Genomic DNA, 25,002 nt, shown 5'->3' on the forward strand with positions numbered 1-25,002 from the left:
AGCAATCAAGTCTAAACATTCCACAAGACAACTCTCCTCAAAATGTTTCAGTTGCGCAATGACCGTAGTATCAACCCACTGGCCATTGAACACCAAACCCACTTTTACTGAGCAACTACAGCGTACCAGGCACCACGTTCTACTTACCCTTGGCTCAGTCTCCTCGCTTATAAAACTGGAAATAAAATGACCTATTTGCCAGAATCATGGTGCTGTTTTAACTGCAAAGATTTTCTCTGATAAATGGATAAATGTACAGAACGACCCCTCTTAACCACTGGCAGAGCAAATGCATCCTTTCATAATTTGTCTGCTGCTGCTGCCTCTCTCCACCTCCTCCTAGCCACAGCCCTCTCCTCCACACCATGGCGATGGCAGGGCCCATGATTTGACTTTCTTTAGCACCTGACATTTCTCCTTCAGAGGTTTATCAAAACAGTCAGTAATCATCTGCATGATTATATTTAAATAACTTCATGTCCCCTGTGGAATATCAGATTCCATACCAATGCCTGTTTCATCCCCTCCTAAAAACCCTGTGCTTATCAAATGAATGAACACATTTTCCCAGGCAGGATCTTACACTTCTCAAATTCTCATGTTGTAAAATGACTTTTTAAGTTAAACACATTAAAAAAAAATCTTAAGTATCATTTTGACCCTCAATGAGAGTAACTGTGTTCTGAAAAGTCCACAGTGAGACAGATCCCGGGTTTCCTTTGCACCAGGTCAGGCCTCAAGGACTCCACGTACTTCTGAACATCTTGGACCCCACGAACTTCTCCCTCAACAGCTCTAAAATTTAGAATCTGTCCTCTTTCTAGTCATCATCTGTCCAATCATCTCATCCCAAGGACTTTCATTTCTTTCACCATGATGTTTATAATCTGTAGGCAATGAAGAACCACCAAAGCGATATTCTGGGAAGATAAACTTGACCTTAGTCCACATAAGAACTGGAGGAGGAGGAGACTAGAACTAGCCAGGGAGTTAGGACAGCAGGACAGGGGATAACAGAGCTGCCCCTGGTTTAGGGCAGTTGCCGGAGAGGCACAATCACCATCTGACCTGGAGATGGAGAGCATGCGCAGCTCAGAAGAGACGGAGAAAAGACGGCAGAGGTTTCAGGGCTTCGTAACTGGGTAAAAAGCAGTATAGTTCACTACACTGTGAAGATCGGGACGTGGAGAGATAGTTCTGGTTAAGATTTGCAAAGACATCATTTACTACTTTCATTAAGAGCGGTAACGTCTATGTTCCTTGTTGCTGTGTCGTATTTTTGTTTTCTTTTGTACTTTCCACATTTGCTACATTGAGCATATATTACTCTATTACTAGAGAAAACAAGCAATCTTGCTTTTTTATGCGACTTGGCTATGACATATTGATCTTGCAATATATCTGAGATATCATAAAGGCAATGTCCAGTAGGAAGATGGAATTGTAGGTCTGAACCTCATGAGAAGGCAAGGTTATAAGCACAGTTTGGGAGTCACCAGTACAGAGTTTAAAGCCACAGGAATGCATGAGCTCCTCAGGAGGAGACAGAATTAAAAAGGGCCAGAGGATGAACTTTTGTCTCAAGGTGTGTGGCATGGAAGTCCCTCCCGGGGAGTCACTGGTGCTAGGAAAGAGCTCAGGAAATCACCCTAGCCAGAGGCTTTGTTTAGTCTGATCAGGCTTAATCTCAGAGAATGGAGGATGTGGTGTGGACAGGACCCCTTCTGTATCACCAGAGAATTTCAGAGTCACGTTTACCAACACAATTTACTCACCATTACAGTGTATTTGCTTTCACGCTATCATGCCCACTAAACCATCAACTTGTTAAGGTCTTGTTCAAGTCTTTATTCTTGTTTCCCCAACCAGTACAGTGCCTAACAGATGTGTGTGTGTGTGTATATTAGTCGCTCAGTCATGTCTGACTCTATGCGACCCCATGGAGTGTAGCCCGCCAGGCTCCTCTGTCCATGGAATTCTCCAGGCAAGAATACTGGAGCGGGTTGCCATTCCCTTCTCCAGGGGATCTTCCTGACCCAGGGATGGAACCCAGGTCTCCTACATTGCAGGCAGATTCTTCACTGTCTGAGCCACCAGGGAAGCAGCAGGCATTTAATAGACACATTTGCTGAAAAAATCAAACACACACATAGAAGCTGCTCCCCACATTCCCTCCTCTCAAGCATTTCAGCGCTCCTTGGTCAGGCTGCTCTGTGCCCACCTGTCAGAACCAGTCCTCTAATCTAAAGCCTAGATTAGAGAACGTATCCCACAGGCCTAATGCCCATGTGTCTGTGATGCCCAGAGAGTCTAACAACCTCCTTGTAAGAAGCCCTGAGGTGTGTTCCCCACCCAGCCCTCACCTCATGTCGAAAGTTCACTGTTCCGTTCAGTGTACATATTATTTACTTGTAAGCACATAGCATGTTAACCCACATGGTATTTAGAAACTCTGTAATTAGCCAGGCTAGAAACAAGACAATAACTGCCCACTTGAACGTGGCCCAGACTTGCCATGCATTTTTATTTTTTTGCCTGGCATAGCGGTTGCCAAATTTAGCACTCTCTACATTTTCAGATCCCTTGCATTAATATTTAAGACACTTCTAAAACCTCCCGGAGAATCTGTCTTTTAGAAATAGATATAAAAGGGCTTCCCTGGTGGCTCAGTGGTAAAGATTCCACTTGCCAATGTAGGAGACACGGGTTCAATCCCTGATCCGGGAAGATCCCACATGCCGCAGGACCACTAGGCCCGGGGGCCACAGCTATCGAGCCCATGCTCCAGGGTCCAGAAGCCACAACCACTGAGCCTGGCTCCACAACGAGAGAGACCACCACGGCAGTCCATGCCCTGCCAGCAGAGCATAGCTTCTGCTCACCATAACTAGCGAAAGGTCGCACAGCAGCAAAGACCCAGCAAGCCGATAAATAATTAAAAAAAAAAAATAGATATTGAATAGAAAGTGAAGTCACCCAGTCGTTCCTGACTCTTTGCAACCCCGTAGACCTACTGGGCTCCTCTGTCCATAGGATTTTCCAGGTAAGAATACTACAGTGGGTTGCCATTTCCTTCTCTACCAGATCTTCCTGACCCAGGGATTGAATCCAGGCCTCCTGCATTGTAGGCAGACGCTTTACCGTCTGAGCCACCAGGGAAGTCTCAGTTGAAGTCTATTGAAGAGAGGTCAAGTCCAAAACCTCGGTTGAATTTTACAATGTGGAAGCACATCACAGACACTAAAACCACCGAGCACTGTGACCCAGATGACCTTCAGGGCCACTGATGCTCTGGGCTCCTGCCTCTAGACGCGGGTAACTCTAGACCCGCTCTGCTGCCCCTCTGCTTGTTGGAGAGTTAATGTCCTCCAGGGCTTCGTCACATGGCTTAGGTGGGGAAAGTCAATACAGATGTGCCCTGCGGGGAAATATTTTTCCTACGTGTTGGATTTTAACTATTTAGGGGAATGTATTACTTAGGAGAGTCTTGCCGTGAAACTTTTCACATGGGAGAGAAGGATTCTCTACATCACCTGCCAACTTTATTTTCTACTGTATCTGTTAAATGTGGGATTGAGTTTTCTGATGACCCACAGATCTGGTCATTTTTCTCAAATATATGCATCAAAGATGGAGTTAAACAGACCTGCTCTTCCTGCTCTCCTCTGCCACATGAGAGCTGTTGTGATCTTGGGTCTCTGATTCTTGATCTAATATAAAATAGGTTTGACACCACCTGCTCTGTCTATGCCCTCAGCAACTCTGAGAAGATCAAGCAGGAAAATGTATGTGAAAGAAGTTTGTGATAACAGTTAATAAAAGAAGAGTAATAGCTAACATTCAGAACGCATCAGGCACAGCTTTACATGAATTAACCCATCTCATTCTTTCAATTCTAAGATGCAGGGTCTGCCATTGTCCCCAGGTTTTAGACAGGAAACCAAGGCACAGAAATTAAGTAACTTGCACAAGTCACAAAGCTAGTAAGTAAAGTTGGAATAAGCTGTTACATACTAATTGGGCATGTTAATACTGGAATGGGTTGCCATGCCCTCCTCCAAGAAAACTTCCCAACCCAGGGATCAAACCCAGGTCTTCTGCATTGCAGGTGTATTCTTTACCATCTGCACCACCAAGAAAGCCCATGAATACTGGAGTGGGTAGCCTATCCCTGCTCCGGGGGATCTTCCTGACTCAGGAATTGAACCAGAGTCTCCTGCATTGCAGGCAGATTCTTTACCAGCTGAGCTACCAGAGAAGCAACTGGGCAGTGAGACCATATTAGAGCTGAAAGAGACTGCAAGAGACAATACCATGAAACAATTGTCATTTTAAAGATGGGGACTGAGATCCAGCACGGTTTCATGATTTACCCAATGTCAAGTATCTCAGTTTTAGAATATCCATAATTTATATTTATTAGACTACATCTGAAGTATTCTATTTCTGAACTGTGGGAAGTAGAGCAAAACTATTAGGAACCTAGGAGCTAGATTCAATGACCAAGTTTTAAGTTCCAGCACTACCACTTAACCAGCTATTTTACTGGGAAATTAAAAATTATGTATGCACGACAACTGTAAGAATAAATGTCTAAAGATGTTAGCTACTATTACTATCACTGTCCTAATTCCAGTACCTGGTTCCCAAAGCACAGCAAGATTTGTAGACAAAATTGTGTTGTTATCTTTGAAAGTGCTAATGGAGTCATCAAAGTAATCAATAGAATACTTCAGATGTATTCTAATAAATATATTATTTATTATATTTATTAAATATATAATTAATTATATATTATTAATTATGGATTATACATTATGGATATTCTAAAGCTGTAATACTTGACATTGGGCAAATCGTGAAACTTTGTTGGATCTCAGTTGCCCATCTTTCAAGTGGCAATTGTTTTCTTTCCCTGCGATATCACTGTGGTGCCTTCTCTTGTTGCAGAGCCTGGGCTCCAGGGCGTGTGGGCTTCAGTATCTGGAGCACAAGGGCTCAGCAGCTGTACCTCGGGGCTCCAGAGCACAGGCTCAGTAGTCGAGCACTCAGGCTTGAGCCCCACAGCATGTGGGATCTTCTCAGATCAGGGCTCGAATCCATGTCTCAGGAGGATTGCAGGCCGATTCTTTACCATTGAGCCATCAGGGAAGCCCAGAAATAGATTTCTGTTCCATTTCTTTTCACTCTCTGCACTGTGGTACCATCCAAAAACATATTAGCAATAAGGGAAAGAAGGCAAGGATAATCCATCTACTAAATAAGCAGTGCCCTTAAAGAGGAATTGTGTATAACCCCAGTGGGTCCCTCACAGGGCTATGGTTATAAAAAGCATGGCTTGATTCCAAATCAAACAGACCTGAGTCAAATTCAGCTCTTCCACTTACTAGCTGGGTGGCCTTGAGCAAAATTACTTAATTTCTCTGACTCTATCAAGAGTTTCCAAATCCAAAGCTAACTCAGATGCTCCTCTATGGTGGAATCACTGGGATTCAGAGTCTTCTATGGGGTTTGTGGGATTCATCTCAGTGATTTCAAGGTCTACTTCACAAGTTCCTAAAAGGTACTTTCTGCAGTCTTTTGCAGAAGCAGACTGGCCAGTCTAAGTGACCACAAGACAAAGATCACGGGAAATAGTTGAACAAATAGGACCCGACTTGGCCCTGAACCAAATGGATATTAAAAGTCTAATTGAGCAAAAGATTCCCTTGATAGCAGATGGATGTGATATCCTCTCAGGACAGGGCAAGTTTCCTCTACTTCATCAACACCCCTAGCAAGCTCAAAATGAGTGTCACTACCCGTGCCTGTAAGACACTTGCCAAAAGTAAGCAGCAAGCAGACAGGAAGCATTCCCCAACGTTGGACCGACAGGCAGATCTAAAGACACTCTAAGATACACTTAGCTGATTGGGTCTGACTGGGGTCTGACTGGGCCACTGAGGCTGGGTTCCATATGCACTTACTCTTCACAGGACTAGCTATGGAGCTTGAAACATGTCCATTCTACACTCCAATCATCCTTCCCCACAATGGCCCAGCTCCACCCCCCCCACCTCTCAATAAGCTTTGCCTGCTGCCCAACTTCTAAGCCGGCTTCCTGGGTAGCTCAGTTGGTTAAAGAGTCTGCCTGCAATGTAGGGGGTCCCAGTTTGATCCTTGGGTCAGGAAGTTCCCATGCAGAAGGAAATGGCTAGGTACTCCAGTATTCTTGCCTGGGAAATCCCATGGACAGATAAGCCTGGTGGGCTACAGTCCATGGCATTGCAAAGAGTCAACACGACTGAGTGACTAAACCACCATCACCAAGAACTTCAAACCCAGCCCACAGCGCTCTTTGGGCTGGAGGCTGAAATGACAGGTTAGCATTGAACATCAAAGCTCTGGGAAAAATAAACTTCCCTACAGAGATGGTGCACACCACCATAGCTATAGAACTGACTTTCTGAGGCTCCTTGGATTTCTTATATACACAGACTTCTGTGACTATAGCCTCTACGGCAACTTCAGAACTGGAGGAGGTATTTTTAAGCTTGAGAATGAAATTGCTCAAGATGGCATGTTGTAATATGGATAGAGCTGGAAAATGGTGCTGGGTGTTTTAGAACAGGTTATATTCGTTCATCAGGAATTATTGTTTAATAAGATCTAATTAGCACACTCATATCATGTCCTTCTTGCCTAGCATTTACACATATTCAAAAAACAAAAAGTAGCTAGTATAGCAACAATTCCTGCAGGTCTCCTAGGGAGTAAGTACTAATGGGTTCAGTTAGCATTTGTCGGTTTTCCTCTCGTTTTCTCCTTTGTTGGGAGAAAGCATTCTATTTACAGATAAGGAACGGAGACTAGGAAGTTGGGAAACTTACTTAAAATTGCCCAAGAGATATGGGGTGAAACAGGGATTCAGATGGAAGCATTTCAAGTGGAATTTAGGCTCTTCATCTCTATACCCGAGTATTCTTAGGACACTGAGATTCACAGACATTATGTAACATGCCTGAGGTCACATCCTCATTTGATTTTCACATAAAAAACTAAATTACAGCTACACCCCTGTTCAAAGAGTAAGCTAATTCTACACCTGGGTCCTAGAGATGTTGATGCAACATCAGAGGTGTTAGACACTAAGAACAGCAGCAGCAAAGTGCCCAGGCTCACAGAGGGTTTTCTACATATACAGCCCAATCAGGTAGTGGCCAATGACATCTTCTGGTCTCTGCTAATCCCTGTGCTCCTAGAGCAGTTAACGATGCCACTAAAGGCATGAATCTGTTCACATGTCAAGAGTTTTATCATAAGACCTGGCAGCTCCTGATTAAAGAGGCACCGGAATCCCCACAACAAGAAATGCCCTTCGGAAAACTTCCCACATATGTTCTCACTTCAAGCCATAATAAAGTTTCCAGTCAAATGCATCTGCTAAAATGAACCTATTTTCTCAAACAGAAGTGGCCAGTTTGGGTCCAGCACTTGTAAAGGTTCCTAGTGCCACAGACTATGAAATAGACCCAGGTGAAGTGGATTGATTGTTTGAAGGGGTTCACAAGGAATCCCAGGGGACCTGAAAATTTCTTAGCAGGAGAGTCCCGAAGTTGTCACTGTCTGACTGCTTTCCAACTTAACGGGGAAGCGGCTGAGCTGAAGGGGCTTGTGGGGAGCAGGATGGTGAGCTCGGGATCCGCAGTGAAGGGTTGGACACGCCGACAGTCTGGGTCCAGGGACACTTTGCACCTCCACCTTAGACTGAAGCCCCAACTCCTGGTACAAACCCTGGGAATCAAATTCTGATTTCAAACATTGTAAGAGGCTCCTCATTTTCCAGACCTCTCAGTGAAAACTTTAGGAACAAATCAAGAAATCTGTGGCGAATGTCATAGAAAGGGGCTGCCCCAATGGCTCACACGGTAAAGAAATCCGCCTGCAACGCAAGAGACCTGGCTTCCATCCCTGTGTTGGGAAGATCCCCTGGAGAAGGGCATGGTCACCCGCCCCTGTATCCTTGCCTGGAGAATTCCATGGACAGAAGAGCCCGGTGGGCTAGAGTCCATGGGGTCGCAAAGAATAGACCCTTATACAAAAATGACCCTAACAGGAATATATATACTCGATCTCCTTTTCACAGACGAGAGAGACAGAAGGACAAACAGAAACAGTGAGAGATTTACCCCCAATGCAGACACAGAAAGGTCCTTGGCTTTCTCAAAGCAGAGAACCTCCAGCTTTCTTGATTGAACGCTAGAAAAGCGGGTGTCGAAAGTTGGAATAAAGGGAGCAGTTAGGAACAGGAATTGGGAAACACCACAAGTCCGGAACTCTCCTGGTTCCCTCTGTGAACTGGTCTAGGGGCTTCCCCTCGCGGGTCCCGGCACCAGGCTAGGAAGGGCGGGCGGGACGCTCCGGGCGGCGTCACCCGAAGGACTGCCGGTGCCCGGAAAGTGAGCTGGGGATCAGAACCTAGTGCAATTCCGGAGGGTCTCCCTCTGGGTCCCGGGGAGGCCCGCGCTGAGCCCAGAGATCCCAGGGGAGGTTGTGGGAGGCGGAGATAAAGCAGCCGCCGCAAAGCGCCAAGGAACGCACGTGAAGTTGCAGCGCGCTAGGGAGAAACTTTTTTTGTTTCCTTTGAAACCAAGTTTGCAGTCCACCCCGGAAAGTTTCTCTTGGCGCAGCGCCCGGGAGGTAGACCCGGGTCTCCGCGGGGCCGCGAGCCGCTGCCCTGGCACAGGAGATGGTCTGCGAGGTGCCCCCGCCCCAGTTCCCGGCCCCGGGGCTCACCAGCGATGTCCCAGAGCTGCAGGCGCACCACGGTCTCCGGGTCCCAGTGGAGCACCTTGAGCGCGAAGTCCACGCCGATGGTGGCCCGGTAGTGCGAGGAGAAGTTCTGGTGCACGTAGCGCTTAATGATGCTGGTCTTGCCCACGCCCAGGTCGCCGATCACCAGTAACTTGTACAGGTGCTCCTTGTGCGGGACCTGCATGGTGGCGGCCCGCCTGCCGCGCGGTGCCTGCTGCGGACCCGGGAAGCGCCGCCGGGGGCCGGCCAGAGAGACTCGGGGAGCGCGAGTGCGGGCGCGAGGCGGCGGCGGGGCGGGACGGGGGCGAGGGCGGAACTCCTCCCCGGCCGCTGCAGAAACGCCCAGACCCGAGCCCCGCGGGCTGACCCGCCTGCTCACCCCGCCCGAGCGGCTCGGGGGGAGACCCGAGCGATTCCTGGGCCCCGGAGACTGGGGAGGCTCACGCGCAGATGCCCTTTTGCAGACGTTATTCGTTACAGCTCCTGACAGTTTCCGAAGTGCTTTTCTCGCCTGTAATCCTGGCCACAAAGCTGGAGGTGTGGGTTTCAGTTTTCAGGTTTGGCAAGTGAGAGTGTCTAAAAAGTTAAGTGAATTGCGGGGAGACAGACGGTAGGTAACCGGTCTGGCTGAACATGGGACTCTTGAGGTCGTGGGCTGCGCCTCCGCCCCGCGGGGTAGAGAGAATTTAGAGGCGAGGCAACGCGTAAAACAGTTTCAGGAGGCCCATCAGCTGGGTTTGGGTCCTGCACTCCTGGTTTTCGAGGTGAGTGACCTCACACTAGTCATCTGAGCTGCCCCAGCCTCTTCTTTTTCCGTGATCTGGTACAGCTTGGGAGTGTGAACGCCGAGGGCCTTTCACACCTATTCAACTATTAATGGTCTGAAACGAAGTGAAAGTCGCTTAGTCGTGCGACTCTGTGCGACCCCATGGACTATACAGTCCATGGAATTCTCCAGGCCAGAATACTGGAGTGGGTAGCCTTTTCCTTCTCCAGGGGATCTTCCCAACCAAGGCATCGAACCCAGGTCTCCTGTGTTGCAGGCGGATTCTTTGCCAGCTGAGCCACAGGGGAAGCCCAATTAATGGTCTAACAGGAGGATAGTTGGGCTGTAAGTGCTGAGGGCATCCATGGCTTAGTTTCCTCCTATCCTCTCCTATAAGCTCTGAGCAGCATTGAAAGACAATTTAGACAACTGGTCAGATAATGTTACATGATAATAAGAGCAAGCATCGATCCAGCACTTGGTATGCGCCAGGTTTTATACACATGTCATCTAATCATCCCAGCAGTCCTAAAAATAGATACGATTATTCTTCCCATTTTACAAATGAGGAAAACAAGACCTAGACATTTTGGGTGTGTATACGCAGCCCTATAAGCTAGCTCACATATCCTGAAATGTTCAGGTCAAGTATCAGTGTCTTGTGATACCTTCCAAGAATAGTATTGGCTACAGCAATTACTCTCTTTTTTCTTATCTCATGGCACGTTAAACTAACTAAATAATAAGGATCATATTATAGTATCCTAGCCTCTAATATATATTTCTAATCCAGTAAAGAGCCTAGACATTTTAAGTAACGTACATGGGGGCAAACAGCTTGTGATGAAAAAGCCAAATTCAAACTTAAATTTTCCAGTACTAATTTGAGAAAACATAAATTGGCAGTATGAGTTCCTATAGACATTAAAAAAAAATTAATGAAAATATATTATGAACAGATTAATGTGAATAAATTTAAAAATTTAAGCAACATGGGCAAATTCCTTGAAAAACACAATTAACAAAATTGACTCCCCTACAACATGGAAAAGTAAATCATTCACTCTATGTGGATTAGAGATTGGGTCTGCACTTAAAAGTTTATTTAAAACAATAAAGTTTTCACAAGTTAAAATTTTAAAAAAGAAGTAGAAGCTAATGGTGGTGGAAGCAAGGAGGGGGTGGCTGTCTGAGACATCATGTGAGCCAGCTCTGCCTGATCCAACATCACAGGCCCCAGCGTGTTCTCCCAGCCGGGTCTGGCTGAATCATCCTCACCTCATCTCCTTTTCTCACCCAGGCCTGTTGGAGCATCAGAGGTTTAGATTTACTGTGTGTAGCAGGCTGACCAAGATTCAGGACCTGGAGTTTATACACAAGGGGAAGAGGGCTCTTTACACCAGAGAATGCAAAATTGAGGACTGGGTCCTGAGGTTTCGACTTTGCTGCCTCTCCGAGGACAGTGGTCGGTCACGGTGAGCGAGCTGCTGACTGGGAAGGAAGTCCTGCAGCTTGTTTCCAGGGTCACTCAGTTAGGTCTCATGACAGTTCTTCACAGAGGGAAGAAATGACTCTCACTTTACAATTTTTAAATCTTTTAGACTAAAGTGGCTTGAAGGGCTTCCCTGATAGGTCAGTTGGTAAAGAATCCACCTGCAATACAGGAGACCTGGGTTTGATTCCTGGGTTGGGGAGATCCCCTGGAGATGGGAAAGACTACCCACTCCAGTATTCTGGCCTGGAGAATTCCCTGGACTGTATAGTCCACGGGGGTCGCAAAGAGTCAGACACGACTGAACAACTTTCACTTTTGACTTTCAGAGTGGCTTGACAAGCACCACGGCCTAGCAGTTCACAGGCTAGATTCTGAAAGACCCTGTGTAAAATGACAGAGTTGGGTTGCGAGATCTCTGCAGAGTACCTCTGACTCTAAAATAGTATTCTGGGTCTTCTGGATGTATTCCGGCAAGTGACAGCCCAGCCTTCTAACCACCCCACCATGGCACCATTACCTGAGAGGTGGAAAAAGGCTGTGCAAAGGCATTTTCAAACCAAACCTTATGCTGTAGTTCTCTTCTAGTTTCCTGGCTGTGGCTCTGTAAGCTGCTCAGCTGCTGTATATTTCTCCCCCAAGATAAGCGCTCTCCAAGCACATTTTTTTTGGAGGGCAAACGCGTCTGTGCTCCCTTGCTTTGCTTTGAATTTATTTCCTTTGCTCAGAAGTAGATTGCAAACAGGGACCCAGGTAAGTGGGGACAGAATATAAACTAGAGTCAGGCTAGAGCTTCTTTAGATTGCAAGGGCCTTAGCAAACAGGCAGACCATCCTTGTCTCCCATCCTCCCTCTACCCCCAGATCATGAGGCTTCCTGAGACCCCATCTGCCTCAGACTGTCCACAAGGGTGCCCAGCTTTATCCTGGCAAGCCGTTCTCCCTCCAGAAAGAAGGGTCTGCTGCTGTGCCATGTGTCGCCTCCTCCCAGCAGCCGCCTGGCACCATGAAACCTGCTTTCCGCAGTAAATCTCAGAGCATCTTTGGGGATGTTTTGACCATCTGACTACCCTCAGGTTGCTAAACCACAGCACACCCTCTCCTGAAAAACAGTAAAGCGGGTGACTCAAGTCTGTAAAAGGTGTAGGAAATCACAAAGGGCTCGGAATTCAAGGATGAATGGTGTCGCACACGGCACAGAGTCAGATTTCTCTAAGACTCCGCTCCCTTGCTGACCAGTGTGGGAACAAATTATTGCACATATTAAGTGGAAAAACTAATTTAAATGATGGCTTTGCAAACACAAACTTGAAACCCTCATGCTCCCCTCCCAGGCCTCCTATATTAGGCGAGCCCCTATGAAGTTGTTTTATTTGCTTTGAACAATAGGAGAGCCATAGGAGTTATTCATTAGCTTATGTGGTTTTTAATTGCTGCTCGGAAGAAATATGTAAATGACTGTAAGGTAGGGTGCCAAATGTTCTGTTGTAGGACAGGTAAAGTGATTTTTCTTAGATTAACACAATCTTCAAAGACATGGACTTTATTCCAAAAGGCCTGTTAGAGGACACCATAAATTTTTATCATCCGAACTGGGACTCTTGAGAGTGAAAGGGGTCACCATTAATAATTATACCAAACCACAGGGACAAGCCAGGGATGTCCTAAAGAAAGTTCATTCCTGAAGTAGAGGATTAGAGTTCTCAAATGAGATATACAGCTGAGAGTGGCATTTGAAAAAAATCTCCTAAATCACTATTTTAATAAATAGTTTTGCCAAGTTAAGGCTGCAGTTCATTTCTTTATTGTCTTCAAAGACTTTGCTTTTAATCTACTAGGCTGGTCTAAAACCTGTGTTAACTTGCAATGGGAGTTACGTCCAGTATTGATTCAGGGGTGCAGCCCTTGTCTAGAAATATGCAACACTATTTGGGCTTCCCAGGTGGCGCTAGTGGTAAAGAATCCACCTTCAAAGGAGACACAAGAGACGTGGGTTTGATCTCTGGGTGGGGAAGATTCCATGGAGAAGGAAATGACAACCCACTCCAATATTTTCTTCCTGGAAAGATCCTCGGACAGAGGAATCTTGCAGACTACAGTCCATGGGGTTATAAAGAGTCAGATACAACTGTGCACGCACACACTAGACATTCAGACTGCAAAGAAAAGGGGCTGACTGTATATTTTACAAAGTCCTAAGTATGCAGGGAAATATCTAACAAAAGAGGGAAAAAATGTATGCTTCAAAGGTAAAAGGATACTCATACTCATTCAACAACTCAAGCAAAAGGCAATGAGCCCCTCACTCATAACAAGTGGGGACCCAGGGACTGGGACGGTCTGACTCAGAGGGTAACTCAAGAAAGTTGCTGACACAGCATCAGGGTCAAATCAAGATACATGTTTGTGTAAAACATTGTGACTGAATTTTTGAGGGTCAGGTTGAGGAGTCAGGTCTCATGTATCTACGAGAATATTTAGAACATAAGCCCCTGTCATCAAACTGTGAGCATCCTGGTTGGAGTGTCAGTCGGCACGCACACACGGCCCTCTGCTTCCTTCTCAGACCCCTTTGCTGGCTTCTCCCCTTCTCTGCTGCCCACTACTCCAGAGGGCAATTCTCCACCCTCAGGACCCGGACTTTCCTTGCTTGAGGACACTCCTGTGATAAAAGAGCAAAACTGGCTAGAGATTAAACTCAGTCATCAGACTGTCTTCTTTCATTTTACAGCCAAGGTCTACCACTAACCAGGCGTAGTACCTTAGTAAAGTCATCTAACTTCTGTAGGCTTGTCCCCCATATATAACATGAGGATAGGGACTTCCCTGGTGATTGAGTGGTTAATAATCTGCCTTCCAAAGCAGGGGACATGGGTTCAATCCCTGGTGAGGGAACTAAGATCCCACACACCCAAGGGGCAACTAAGCCCACGGGCCACTGAGAGAGTAGCCCTTGGGCTACAACCGAAGACCTGCACGGTCAAAAATTAAATAAATATTTACTTAAGAAATAAATTAATTAAATACAATGAGGATGATAATTTCTACCTCCTAAAGGAAATAATACAGTAAACTGCTCAGCACATTGTTTGATCCAGGAGATGCGCTGAAAATGCTGTTCAGCTATCAAGTGTCTGCTGATGACCTCTGTATTTGTACTAAAAACCCCAATCCCACTCCTGCCTTCTGCACCCTTGTTCCAACTGCCTTTTGGGCATTTCTGCCAGGCTTCCTGGAAGACATCTCAAATGCAACCTGTACAGAGCTGCAGTCATTATCTACCCCAACAGACTTGTTCCTTTTCCTGTATTCCTGGTTTTAGTCATTGGTTCCACCCTCCCCAAAGCCTACCGAGCCTGGAAACAGCCACACTGGACTCCTCCCTCTTTATTGCCACACATCCCAGCAGCCCGAGTCTTCTGACTCTATCTCAGGTCCCTCAATACATTTCTTCTAGTCCATAAAGATGCTGTTGGAACATAGAGGTGAATACCTATTCAATGTTATTGTGGTCAAAGGATTTTTAAGCATTATGCAAAAGGAAGAAATCATAAGAGAAAAAACATTTTGCAAATGCGAAATAGGGAAGATTTTTGCCTGCCTTAAATGTCTGACATTTAAGGCAGGCAAAAAGGGAATATACTTTATACTTTATATATAAAGAGCTCTTGTAAATTGTTTTAACATATCCAAATAGATAAAGAACAGGAATACAAATAAACAACTGAAGACAACTGACCACACAAAAAGTCAATAATAATGTCAAAAATTATTTTTCACAGTAATAGGAATAGAAAAACAATAACAAGAAACCATTTTGCATTTTTCTAAATGACATACATGTTTTAATATAAAAATATCTAATACCAGTGAGGATGCAAAGAATGGACATTAACATGATCTTGGTGGGATTATAATTGAAGAAAAAGCTGTTAGAGAAAAATTGGGTTATATGTATCAAAAACATTAAAAATGCATGTGTCTCTTTACCTAAAAATTCTATTTGTAGGAATTTATGAACATCTATCATTAGAGAGAGAAGTTTATAAAAATTTAACTCCATGGATGCATATTACAATGTTGTTTATCATAGAAAACAACTGGCATTTTCTAAATGTGCATCAGGTGAAATATTACAATGTTGTAAATACATGATGACATATTATACAACATTTATAAATGATGTTTAAGAAAAATACTGAATTATCTGGAAAGATATTCACAATATTTTTCACTGCATTTTAAAATTGGGAGAAAATTACAAAATATATACCTAGTTTGTTCAACTATCAAGTGTCTGCTGATAATCTCTGTATTTGTACTATATTTGTACTAAACCCAGTTTGGCATAAAATACATAATTTCCATTATTCATACACACAAACACACATAAAGATATAGAAAATCATACACCGATATGTCATCACCGATGATCTCTAGATGACAAAATTACTGCTTTGCTTTATTATGTATTTTTCTACTTTTCTATATTTCTATTTTTACAGGAATAATTATTGTTTTCAAAAGAAGAAAAAAATGAATGTGCACTGAATGGATCTTAGAGGAGGATTCCCAGCAATCATCACAATGACTTTTTCTAGATCTCTCCAGGAAGTACAGAGTATCAGCATTTTAAGTTTCGGTAATTTTGCAGCCAACCTTTTCTCATCTTGATTCCACTTATCTTATCAGTGCTGAGAGACATGCCTTCCCCAGAGAACCAAAGCTCCATTTCCGGGGCAGCAAAGTCCCCACGCTGTCCTGGAGTGACTGCACGCCTGGCAGCCGGGTCTGCAGGCCAGTCACTGACGGGAGCCTCCCTGCAAGGCACGCATCCCCGGAAGGAGACAGAAGTCTTCTCGTAGGGGGATGGCCTCCCAAACCCTGTTGTCATTCTGCCCTCTTCCTGTTTGTGCCCCACTTTCCCACTCTGGGGTTTCCCTGGTGGCTCAGCTGGTAAAGAATCCACCTGCAGTGCGGAAGACCTGGATTCGACCCCTGGGTTGGGAAGATCCCCTGGGAATGGCTACCCACCCCAGTATTCTGGCCTGGAGAATCCCATAGACTATATAGTCCATGGGGTTGCAAAGAGCCGGACACGACTGAACGACTTCACTTTTCCACTCTGACACCGATTCTCTGATGCTCCCCTCCAGACTCTCTCCCATTCACCCTGTCTTCTTCACTTCAGCCCTTCTTGACGTCTCACCAAGTAGCGGTTTCCTAAGGCCATCTCCCTGACTCCATTTTCCCTGCTTGCACCTGCCACTATTCCCAGATCAATCCTCTCTGTAAAGCACAGGAAGCTCAACTTGGGGCTCTGTGATGACCTGGAGGGGTGGGATGGGTGGGGGTGGGAGAGAGCTCCAAGAGGGAGGGGGTATGTGTATACACAGAGCTGATTCACTTTGCTGGAGAGCAGAAAGAACAACACTGTAAGGCAATTATACTCCAGAAAATATATATATATATGTAAATAAATAAATTACTTCAGTGGGGCATTCTTCCACTCACAATCTCTGAACTTATTTTATGTGTGAGAGGCAAACATCCTATCTTATTTAACCCTTTGTTGAGTTGTGTTTTCTGTTCTATGCAGCCAAAGAAAATTGCAAATGATAAGCCTCCTTGAGTAAGACAGGACAAGGTCGTCTCCCTCCCAAGCATGCTTATAAAACAGGAGTTTATATATATGCCGTCTCAGCATGTCCTATCAGCATTCTTTTTGTAGATTTCTTCCCACTCTATATCCTACCAATTCTATACCCTACCAGCACCTGGCACAGCCTCTGCCATGCTCCAACTGTGGGTTCAAGACATTCTGTCATTCGGGCTACGGCAGGACATTAAATGTCCTGATTGGCACAGACAGTAAATGCTTTAATGACGATGGAAAACATGAATGATATGAAACCATGTCTTATGTTACTGCCAATCACTTCGGCCACTTTGGCCACCTGATGTGAAGAACTGACTCACCAGAAAAGACCCTGATGCTGGGAAAGATTGAAGGTGGGAGGTGAAGGGGACGACAGAGGATGAGATGGTTGGATGGGATCACTGACTCAATGGACACGAGTTTGAGCAAGCTCTGGGAGTTGGTGATGGACAGGGAGGCCTGGTCTGGTGTGCTGCAGTCCATGGGGCCACAAAGAGCGGGACATGACTGAGTGACTGAACTGAACTGAACTGAATTACTTAGAGTCCTGGGTGCTATACACTGCCTGTTTTTTTCTACAAGGAACTTAAACATTGCTACCCGCTTCTGCAGAAAGCAATGCAAAGCGGGCAGGGGCAGGGCGTCCAAAGACTGCTGGACTACAAGTTTTAAGAACTGTGTTCCATTTGTGATTCTGCTGCTGCTGCTGCTAAGTCACGTCAGTCGTGTCCGACTCTGTGTGACCCCATAGACGGTACCCAACAGGCTCCTCTGTCCCTGGGAGTCTCCAGGCAAGAATACTAGAGTGGGTTGCCGTTTCCTTCTCCAGTGCATGAAAATGAAAAATGAAAGTGAAGTCGCTCAGTCATGTCCGACTCTTAGCGACCCCATGGACTGCAGCCTACCATGCTCCTCCATCCATGGGATTCTCCAGACAAGAGTACTGGAGTGGGTTGCCATTGCCTTCTCCATGTGACTCTGCTACTAACTCCCAAGTTAGTCTGGTCGCTTCATCTCATACACCTGGAATCCTCTTCGAATGGCTTCACCAAATTGTTCAGACTTTCTCAACAATAACCTGGCCATGTGCATTAAGAGTCTTAAATACAGGCATAATTATCCAACAAAGAGTAAATGCCATTTAAACATTTATTCCACTTGTAAGAATCCATCCTAAAGAAATAATCAGTCTTTCAAAGACTTTATGCCCTAGCTATTTAATGCAGCACTATTTTTAGTAGCCATCTGAGTACCAATCAATAGAAAATTGGTTAAAAAGACAATGTCATATCCATAAAATGTAATATTTACAGCCATTAAACATCATGTTTATGCAAAATATTTAGAGCCATGCAATGTTTAGGATACAATATTATTCTGGAAAAAGCAAGATATAAAATTACATATGAAACATAAATGTGTACATATACATATATACATATGTACACTCAACCCTATTTTGCAAACATATGTGCGTGATTATACATATAGCTGGAAGGAAACTTAAAATATGAATGATAGACTTATTGGTGATTTTTCATCTTTGTACTTTTCTAAATTCTCTATAATATACATATATTGACTTTAAAAATGTTGAAAATTAATGTATGATTATCTTGGAACTCTCAGGATTTACTATTTATTTTTATTTACTTTTGGCATTTTGAGATTTTACATAATATACCTTGTTTTAAGTAACTAAGTAATTTCTGACACCCAGATACTCATGCACTTGATTTTCCAGAAGCATTGTTGCATTATTTCTTAGACAATTTTTTTCTACCTTTTTCTAACTAACTCTAGACCAGCATTATTAAGACTTTTAAAAATTACTATTTTGTTCTTTTTTGTCTCATTATTCTACTTTCTGGAAGATTTCCTCAGCTTACTTTTCCAAGTCTTCCACTGAGAGTGTTTTATTAGTTGATTATTTTCTTAGCAGTTACTTGATTTCCAAGAAATGTTTAGATCTATTTACTTTTTAAAGAAATGTAATAGCTTCCTTGATCAATTAATTTTTTAAATAACAATCTCATAGAAGCTTCCTAAAAATTATTGGAAAATTTACTACCCAGCACTTCAACGCCTAGTGCACCACACTGGAAGTGTTTAACTACCACTGGAATTGTAAGTTGCCTGTAGATTTTCAAGTCCTGACGCGCCCAAAGCCTTAACCGTAACCTCGGTGTTTTGTGAAACAGATAATAGATGGTCTGTGGGAAACAGGAATTCTTAAACTGCATTACCGAATGAAGATCCTTTCATTGAGCTGAACTCAACTTGGGGCAACCTGGGAGACAGGATAAAATGACATGTTTCTGTTGTCCCCCAGTAATCCCTGCCCCTACACCCTCTCTGCATCTAATGACCATCTGTATTTCAGAAAGTTGGTTTAGGAAGAACCAAAAGGAAAGACAGACAACATCTTAATGAGCAGAGAGGGGAGTTTGCTTTTGTCATTGCTCTTTCCAAAGGAGGGGGAAAAAAAAAAACCAAACTCTTAGCTCTGGTCTGTATAGACTAAGTCTACGCACTAAAGGTGTTGGAATACCTTTCTGTCGATCAGGGTTTCAATCCCAGATCTGTGTCAGCAGCAGAGTTCCTGAGTCAGAAGCCACGCTGAGTGGTGCCCGCCTCCTTCGGTCAGTGCACCTTGGAGAAGAGATGCTTATCTTGACAGCTGGGATCATCTTCCCCAGGGAAGGCATGCTACTGCACAATGTGGCATATGGTACAGAGAGGGTCGGATGCCCCCGGACTTGTCCATTAGCCTTCCTAAAGCTGATAATCCCATAATAAATTCCCCCCAAAATGGTACCAGGACCTCCAGCAGTCTCAAGAAGATCAGGATCATGTGAAGCTAAAGCTCCAGGCCCCGTTAGACAAGTGCTTACGGCAGTGGCAGCTGTCTTGCTGCTACTTCCTCCATCTGCTGAAACAATTCTTCAGCCGAGCCTTTACCACTGACTCATTAAAGCCGAGTTCCTCCAAGGTGATTCAATCTGGGCATATGGTCTTGATGAACACATCTTCCAACGTGCTCAGCTCTTCTGGAATAAAGTTTGTGCGTCTTCAGTGAGCACACCTTGGCTTTACTGACTTGAGGTCCTTTGGGAATGCAAAAATTCAATCAGCTGAATCCTCTGAACCAGTGACTCCTGAGTCACTGTTAGCACCTCAGTTTAGGGATCATTGTTGTTGTTTTACAGTTTGTTAATTCTCTTCCAGGTAGGAGAATTTTACATAGCCAGGAACTTTTCACACGTCATTTTTCAAGCAGCTCCCTTGGAAAATACCCATCAGACAAGCAAGGTCCTGAAGCTTCCCCACCTCCAGCCCCACCAGGGTCATGGCCTCTCTGCCCCATGGCCCAGTCTTCCAGCTCCTGGTATGCAAAGCTGGCATTCTTTCCTGCTAAAACAGACTCCTGAGGCTCAGCCTGGGGGATTAGACAACCCCTTGCCCTCTGAAGAAAAGGGCAAAATAAATAATAATTGAAGATGAAAGGGATTTTCACAGTTTCAACTAAGGCTAAGAAGATTACATGTATTCTAAGCCTAATCACAGTGGTGGCTTTATTGCATCTGGGTTCATGGTGAGGTCACAAGTCACTGGCAGCAAACAGGGGCCGTGGAAGAGTAAGAATTAAGTATCAGTATGCAGTGTCTGCTGTTTGCTAATTAGCTAGTGCTGCCCGGTATTTATTATACAAGAAGTTAGCAGAACTAGGAAAAACAAGATTTGGAATGCTGGGCTGACAAGCATTATTAAAAGGGTTATAATTACAGGTCCGAGCAAAGGAAGGAGTGGTCATTTCCGCTGAAAGAAGGAAACATACATAACAGATCATTGCTATTGTTGTTCAGTCACTAAGTCGTGCCTGACTCTTTGCAACCCCATGGACTGATGCTTGGGGCATACTAAATGTGGAGGCCAACAATAACTCTTAATTTTGCATACATGATTCTTCAAATTCCACCAAAAAGATAAATTCCTGGGTCAAGTCTCAGCTCTAAAACTCACTTGGAATATGACCTTGAACTGTCATTGGATCTCCCTGAGCCTCAGATTCTTTAGCAGTAAAATGTGATGAATATTATCATCCTCCCTGGTTCTAAAAATCAAATCACATAAATGACTAAGCAACTGTTTAGGAAATTGAAGAGATCACTATACAAAAGTCAGTTATGACTTCTTCCTAGCGCTCTGTTATAAGACTAAATACTATAAGACTAGCTATGATGTTTATCCCGTAGGGCTAAAAGAACTCTAAAGCTCATATATAAATCTAAAAGACAAAAAGAATTCAACCTCCCCTAAGAAAGCATCACTGAGCCCTGCTAAAAGTGATTCCCCAGCTGCTCTGAAAGTCTAAAACGCATGCTGCTTTTGCATCAAGAAGACCTGAGTTTGAATTGCAGCTCTATCACTCTCTACCTGATAATCACGGGAAATCACTGGAGCCAAACTGCCTGGGTTCATTCTGTTGCTGTCATTTGTTAGCTGTGTGACCGTGGGCCAGATACATAACCTCTCTGTGCTTCGGTGTACTCCCTGTAAAACGGAGATAAAACTAGTACTCCCTAGTAGGGTTGTTCTGAGTACTAAGTAGAAGAATGTAAAGTATGTAGAGTAGGTGCTCAAAAATCTAAACTATTATTGCTTAATAAGCAATAGTTTTCTGAACTTCCTTTCACCAATCTGTAACATACTATTATCCATTTTATGAAGGAACATAATATAATTACCAAAAAGAAAATTTATTTTTGGAGAGTTACTGCTGTTGCTGCTGCTGCTGCTGCTAAGTTGCTTCAGTCGTGTCCAACTCTGTGCGACCCCATAGACAGCAGACCACCAGGTTCCCCCGTCCCTGGGATTCTCCAGGCAAGAACACTGGAGTGGGTTGCCATTTCCTTCTCCAATGCATGAAAGTGAAAAGAGAAAGTGAAGTCGCTCAGTCGTATCTGACTCTTCGCGACCCCATGGACTGCAGCCTACCAGGCTCCTCCATCCATGGGATTTTCCAGGCAAGAGTACTGGAGTAGGGTGCCATCGCCTTCTCCGGAGAGTTACTAGTAAGTCATAAATGCTTCTGCTAATACATATATTTAACGTTGAATTTTCACTCACCACTCAGAGACAAATAGTAGTTACATTCCTAAAGGTTCATTTTCAGAAAGTTTGACAAGTATCAAAAGTAGAAAAAATAAACCAGCCATAATTTCATCATCTAACACAATTACTGCCAACATTATATTGTGTGTTATTTTATTATTTATTTCTATTCTTAAAATGTATATTTAATATGTAGGTATATAAATATAGTTATAATGAACTATATATGTACCTTGATTTCTTAATTTTACTTGTTTACATAATGAGGATTTCCCTCATTTCAAACACTATGAAATAAATTTTTTTCCCAAACAATCATAGATCGTTGTCCTTTAAAAGTGTATCTAAGATGAAGCTTAGCAAATTATCAGTTCTCAACCCCAATAGAGCTTGTTAAGTATAACTTCACTTGAGTCTTAATGAGTTTTTTCTTGACTTTTATCATATTGTGTAGGAAGTGATATATCACAGGAAATGGCATGTTAGGAAAATATTTCCTTTTCAAGAGATAATACAACATCTGTCTTTTTAAAAAAATATTAAATAAGTAGTAATAAAAATAGTCTTCTTTGGCTTTATAAAATTACCTTTCATATATTTTGGGAATTCATTCAAAATGTGAATTTCACAAAAAAAATTAATGAGGCCTTTGAACATAATTTTTAGCACGTGCAAATTTTCTACATCTAATTATACTTAGTATTTGGCACTCTTTATCTTGAGTGCCTCAAAGCATTTCACACATTTTAATAAAGACAAAGTTTTTTAAAGTACAGATTTAATTTGGGGTGATAGTCAACAAATACATTCTACAAAAATATCCTTTTTAAGATGCTACCTGTAATATATGATAATATATGATATACTCAAATTCTAGAGCACTAAAATGAATACTCTATTTCAAGATGAAGATTTGGCAAATGGAATCAAACAAGCCTATTTATTTTCATTATTCACCTATTATAATTATTTATTAAAATGAAATAGATCCAAATAGTAATTTTTTATCAAGTATGGTCAATTAGATAAATGAGTAGCTTTAAAAGCTCTACTAAATCCTCATGCTTTTCCGTCTTCCATTAAAATGTTTTGCTCTGTCATCATTTTAACTTTTGATTATTATTTTGGATGTCTAATTGCTCTCTACAGTAACTCCTCTGTAACATGTCTGGGAAGTAACACTAGACCATCAACCCAGTTGGACAGTGATGTGTTACTTTTGGAGTTAGAATTAAAAAAACCAACTATGCAGTATCTAGGAAGGAAAGAAAGTACATATCTCATAAGTGAAATTTTTATCTATAGTCTCGATTAGATACTTAAAGGGCATATAATCTGCGCTGTTTGCGCTGATGACTATTTGTTGGAATTTCAGTTTAACCTTAGAGGATGGAAAGTTAGCCATTAGCATGTTTAACTGGAAAAGGCAGGTAGAAAATTAGGGTGTTGGAAAAGAAGGAAGGAAAACAGAAAATGAGAAAGAGAAAGAGAGAAGGTGAAAGAAAGTAGAGGGAAGGTGAGAGAGAAAAAAAGAAAGAGGGAAGAGGGAGCATTTATTATGCCCCATTCTGTGCCAAGCGCTTTCACTAACACTGTGTCATTTAGCTATTAATCTAACCTTGAAATAATGGTATTATCCACACGTTTACAACAAAGAAATTAAAGCACAGATAGGATAGCTTAATTTCACAATTAACACAATTTGTAAGTAATTAAGTTGGAGGTTAAACTCAATAGTATCTAACTTCAACACCTTATTTCCCCCCCATGCTTATTTTCCACAGCACCATTCTAGAAATTGCCTAAATGCTCCATGAGCTTTTCTCCTTTCTGATCTTTGGAAGTTGCTCAGTCTAGCTTTTTTCCTAGCACAGTGCAGAGTCTGATACACAGTGGACATTCAGTAAATATTTGTTGACTGAATTGATGAATGAATGAATGATTCCCAAAAGCAGAAAAAGGAAATGGGAAAATGAGTTTCTCTTCTTAATAAGGAAGCAAAGGGAGGCAGACACCAGTGAGCTTCTCTGTTGACAAAGGAGACAGAAGGAAGCAGACACCACAAAATGAGAACTGTGCTCAGTTTTATTTTGGCCTTGAGAAGTAAGATTGTTTGAATTTAGTTTAAGACCTGAGTTCAGATTGGGTATTACCAAGAAGTGTGGCCAAGACTCAACCGATCTCTCAGCCGGGAAAAGCAAACAAACAAAACCCTGGAGTCAAGTTTGAACCAGTGACTAAGCTGTGGGTTTTCTTCTGCTCTTGAGAAGTTCAAAGATGTGGTCGTAGATTCTGAGAACTTGAGACGCCGTATGGACTTCCAGGTGGCTCAGTGGTAAAGAATCTGCCTGGCAAGCAGGAGATGCAGGCTCAGTTCCTGAGTTGGGAATTGAGGTCGGGCTTGCTATTTCCTTCTCCTGGAAATGGCAGCTCACTCAAGTATTCTTGCCTGGGAAATTCCATGGACAGGGAAATCTGGTGGGCTATAGTCCATGGGGTCACAAATGAGTCGGATATGACTTAGCAAGTAAACCACTACCAGGGGAGCATCACACATCGAATTTCTACTAAGAGATTAACTCTCAGATAAACATGAATTCCGAGTGTTCTTCAAACCTGGAATTAGCCAGCCTCCAAACTCTTGTGTTATGTATTTTGAAGCCTCATCCCATGGACTAAGCTGAATCTCTCAGGATGCAAGCCTGATACATCAGATGCTTCAATGGGAACCCAAACATGAGACATTCTAACTTCTTTACACAAATAGATAACTGGGAGGCATCACAGGGAGTTTGGTTTGTTAGTTGATATTAATGGAAAATTCTTCTGGCAACTGAACTGTATTAATTACAATACTTGGCATAGCAAGTTGTAGAAAACCCCACTAAAACTCTTCAGCAATAGAAAGAATGTTAGCTAACACCATTGAAAAATCCAGTGCTATTAATAAAATGAACTTGATTGAGTAGCTCAAGGATGTCAAGAAGGATTTCACTTTTTTGATCTTCCTACTCGACCTTCCGCAGTTTTGGTTTATGTGCAGAAACTGGGTAGCTGCTCACCAAAGTTTTTGCTTTCTCCTGATGAGGCAAGAGGACTGTATGATTTCCTAGCCTTCCTTACAATTAGGTTTGGTCATGTGACTGTGTTGCGGCCAAGAAGAAGTGGCATAAATCTA

The 25,002-nt window shown here is 43.3% G+C and overlaps 1 protein-coding gene across 1 annotated transcript in view; it reads right to left on the reverse strand.

Moving 5' to 3' along the window:
• RAB38 (RAB38, member RAS oncogene family) overlaps positions 1-9,271 on the reverse strand; it is a 66,330-nt gene extending 57,059 nt beyond the window's left edge. The window contains exon 1 of the mRNA XM_086383388.1: positions 8,776-9,271. Within this exon, the coding sequence (XP_086239514.1) occupies positions 8,776-8,977 (202 nt within the window). The 5' untranslated portion in view covers positions 8,978-9,271. The remainder of the gene's footprint in view (positions 1-8,775) is intronic.
• Positions 9,272-25,002: the final 15,731 nt, after the last annotated feature.

The sequence above is a fragment of the Bos grunniens genome, chromosome 29 (genome assembly GCF_055505025.1).
Source record: "Bos grunniens cultivar Pamir isolate PY7600 chromosome 29, Bosgru_T2T1.0, whole genome shotgun sequence".
Lineage (NCBI taxonomy): Eukaryota > Metazoa > Chordata > Mammalia > Artiodactyla > Bovidae > Bos > Bos grunniens.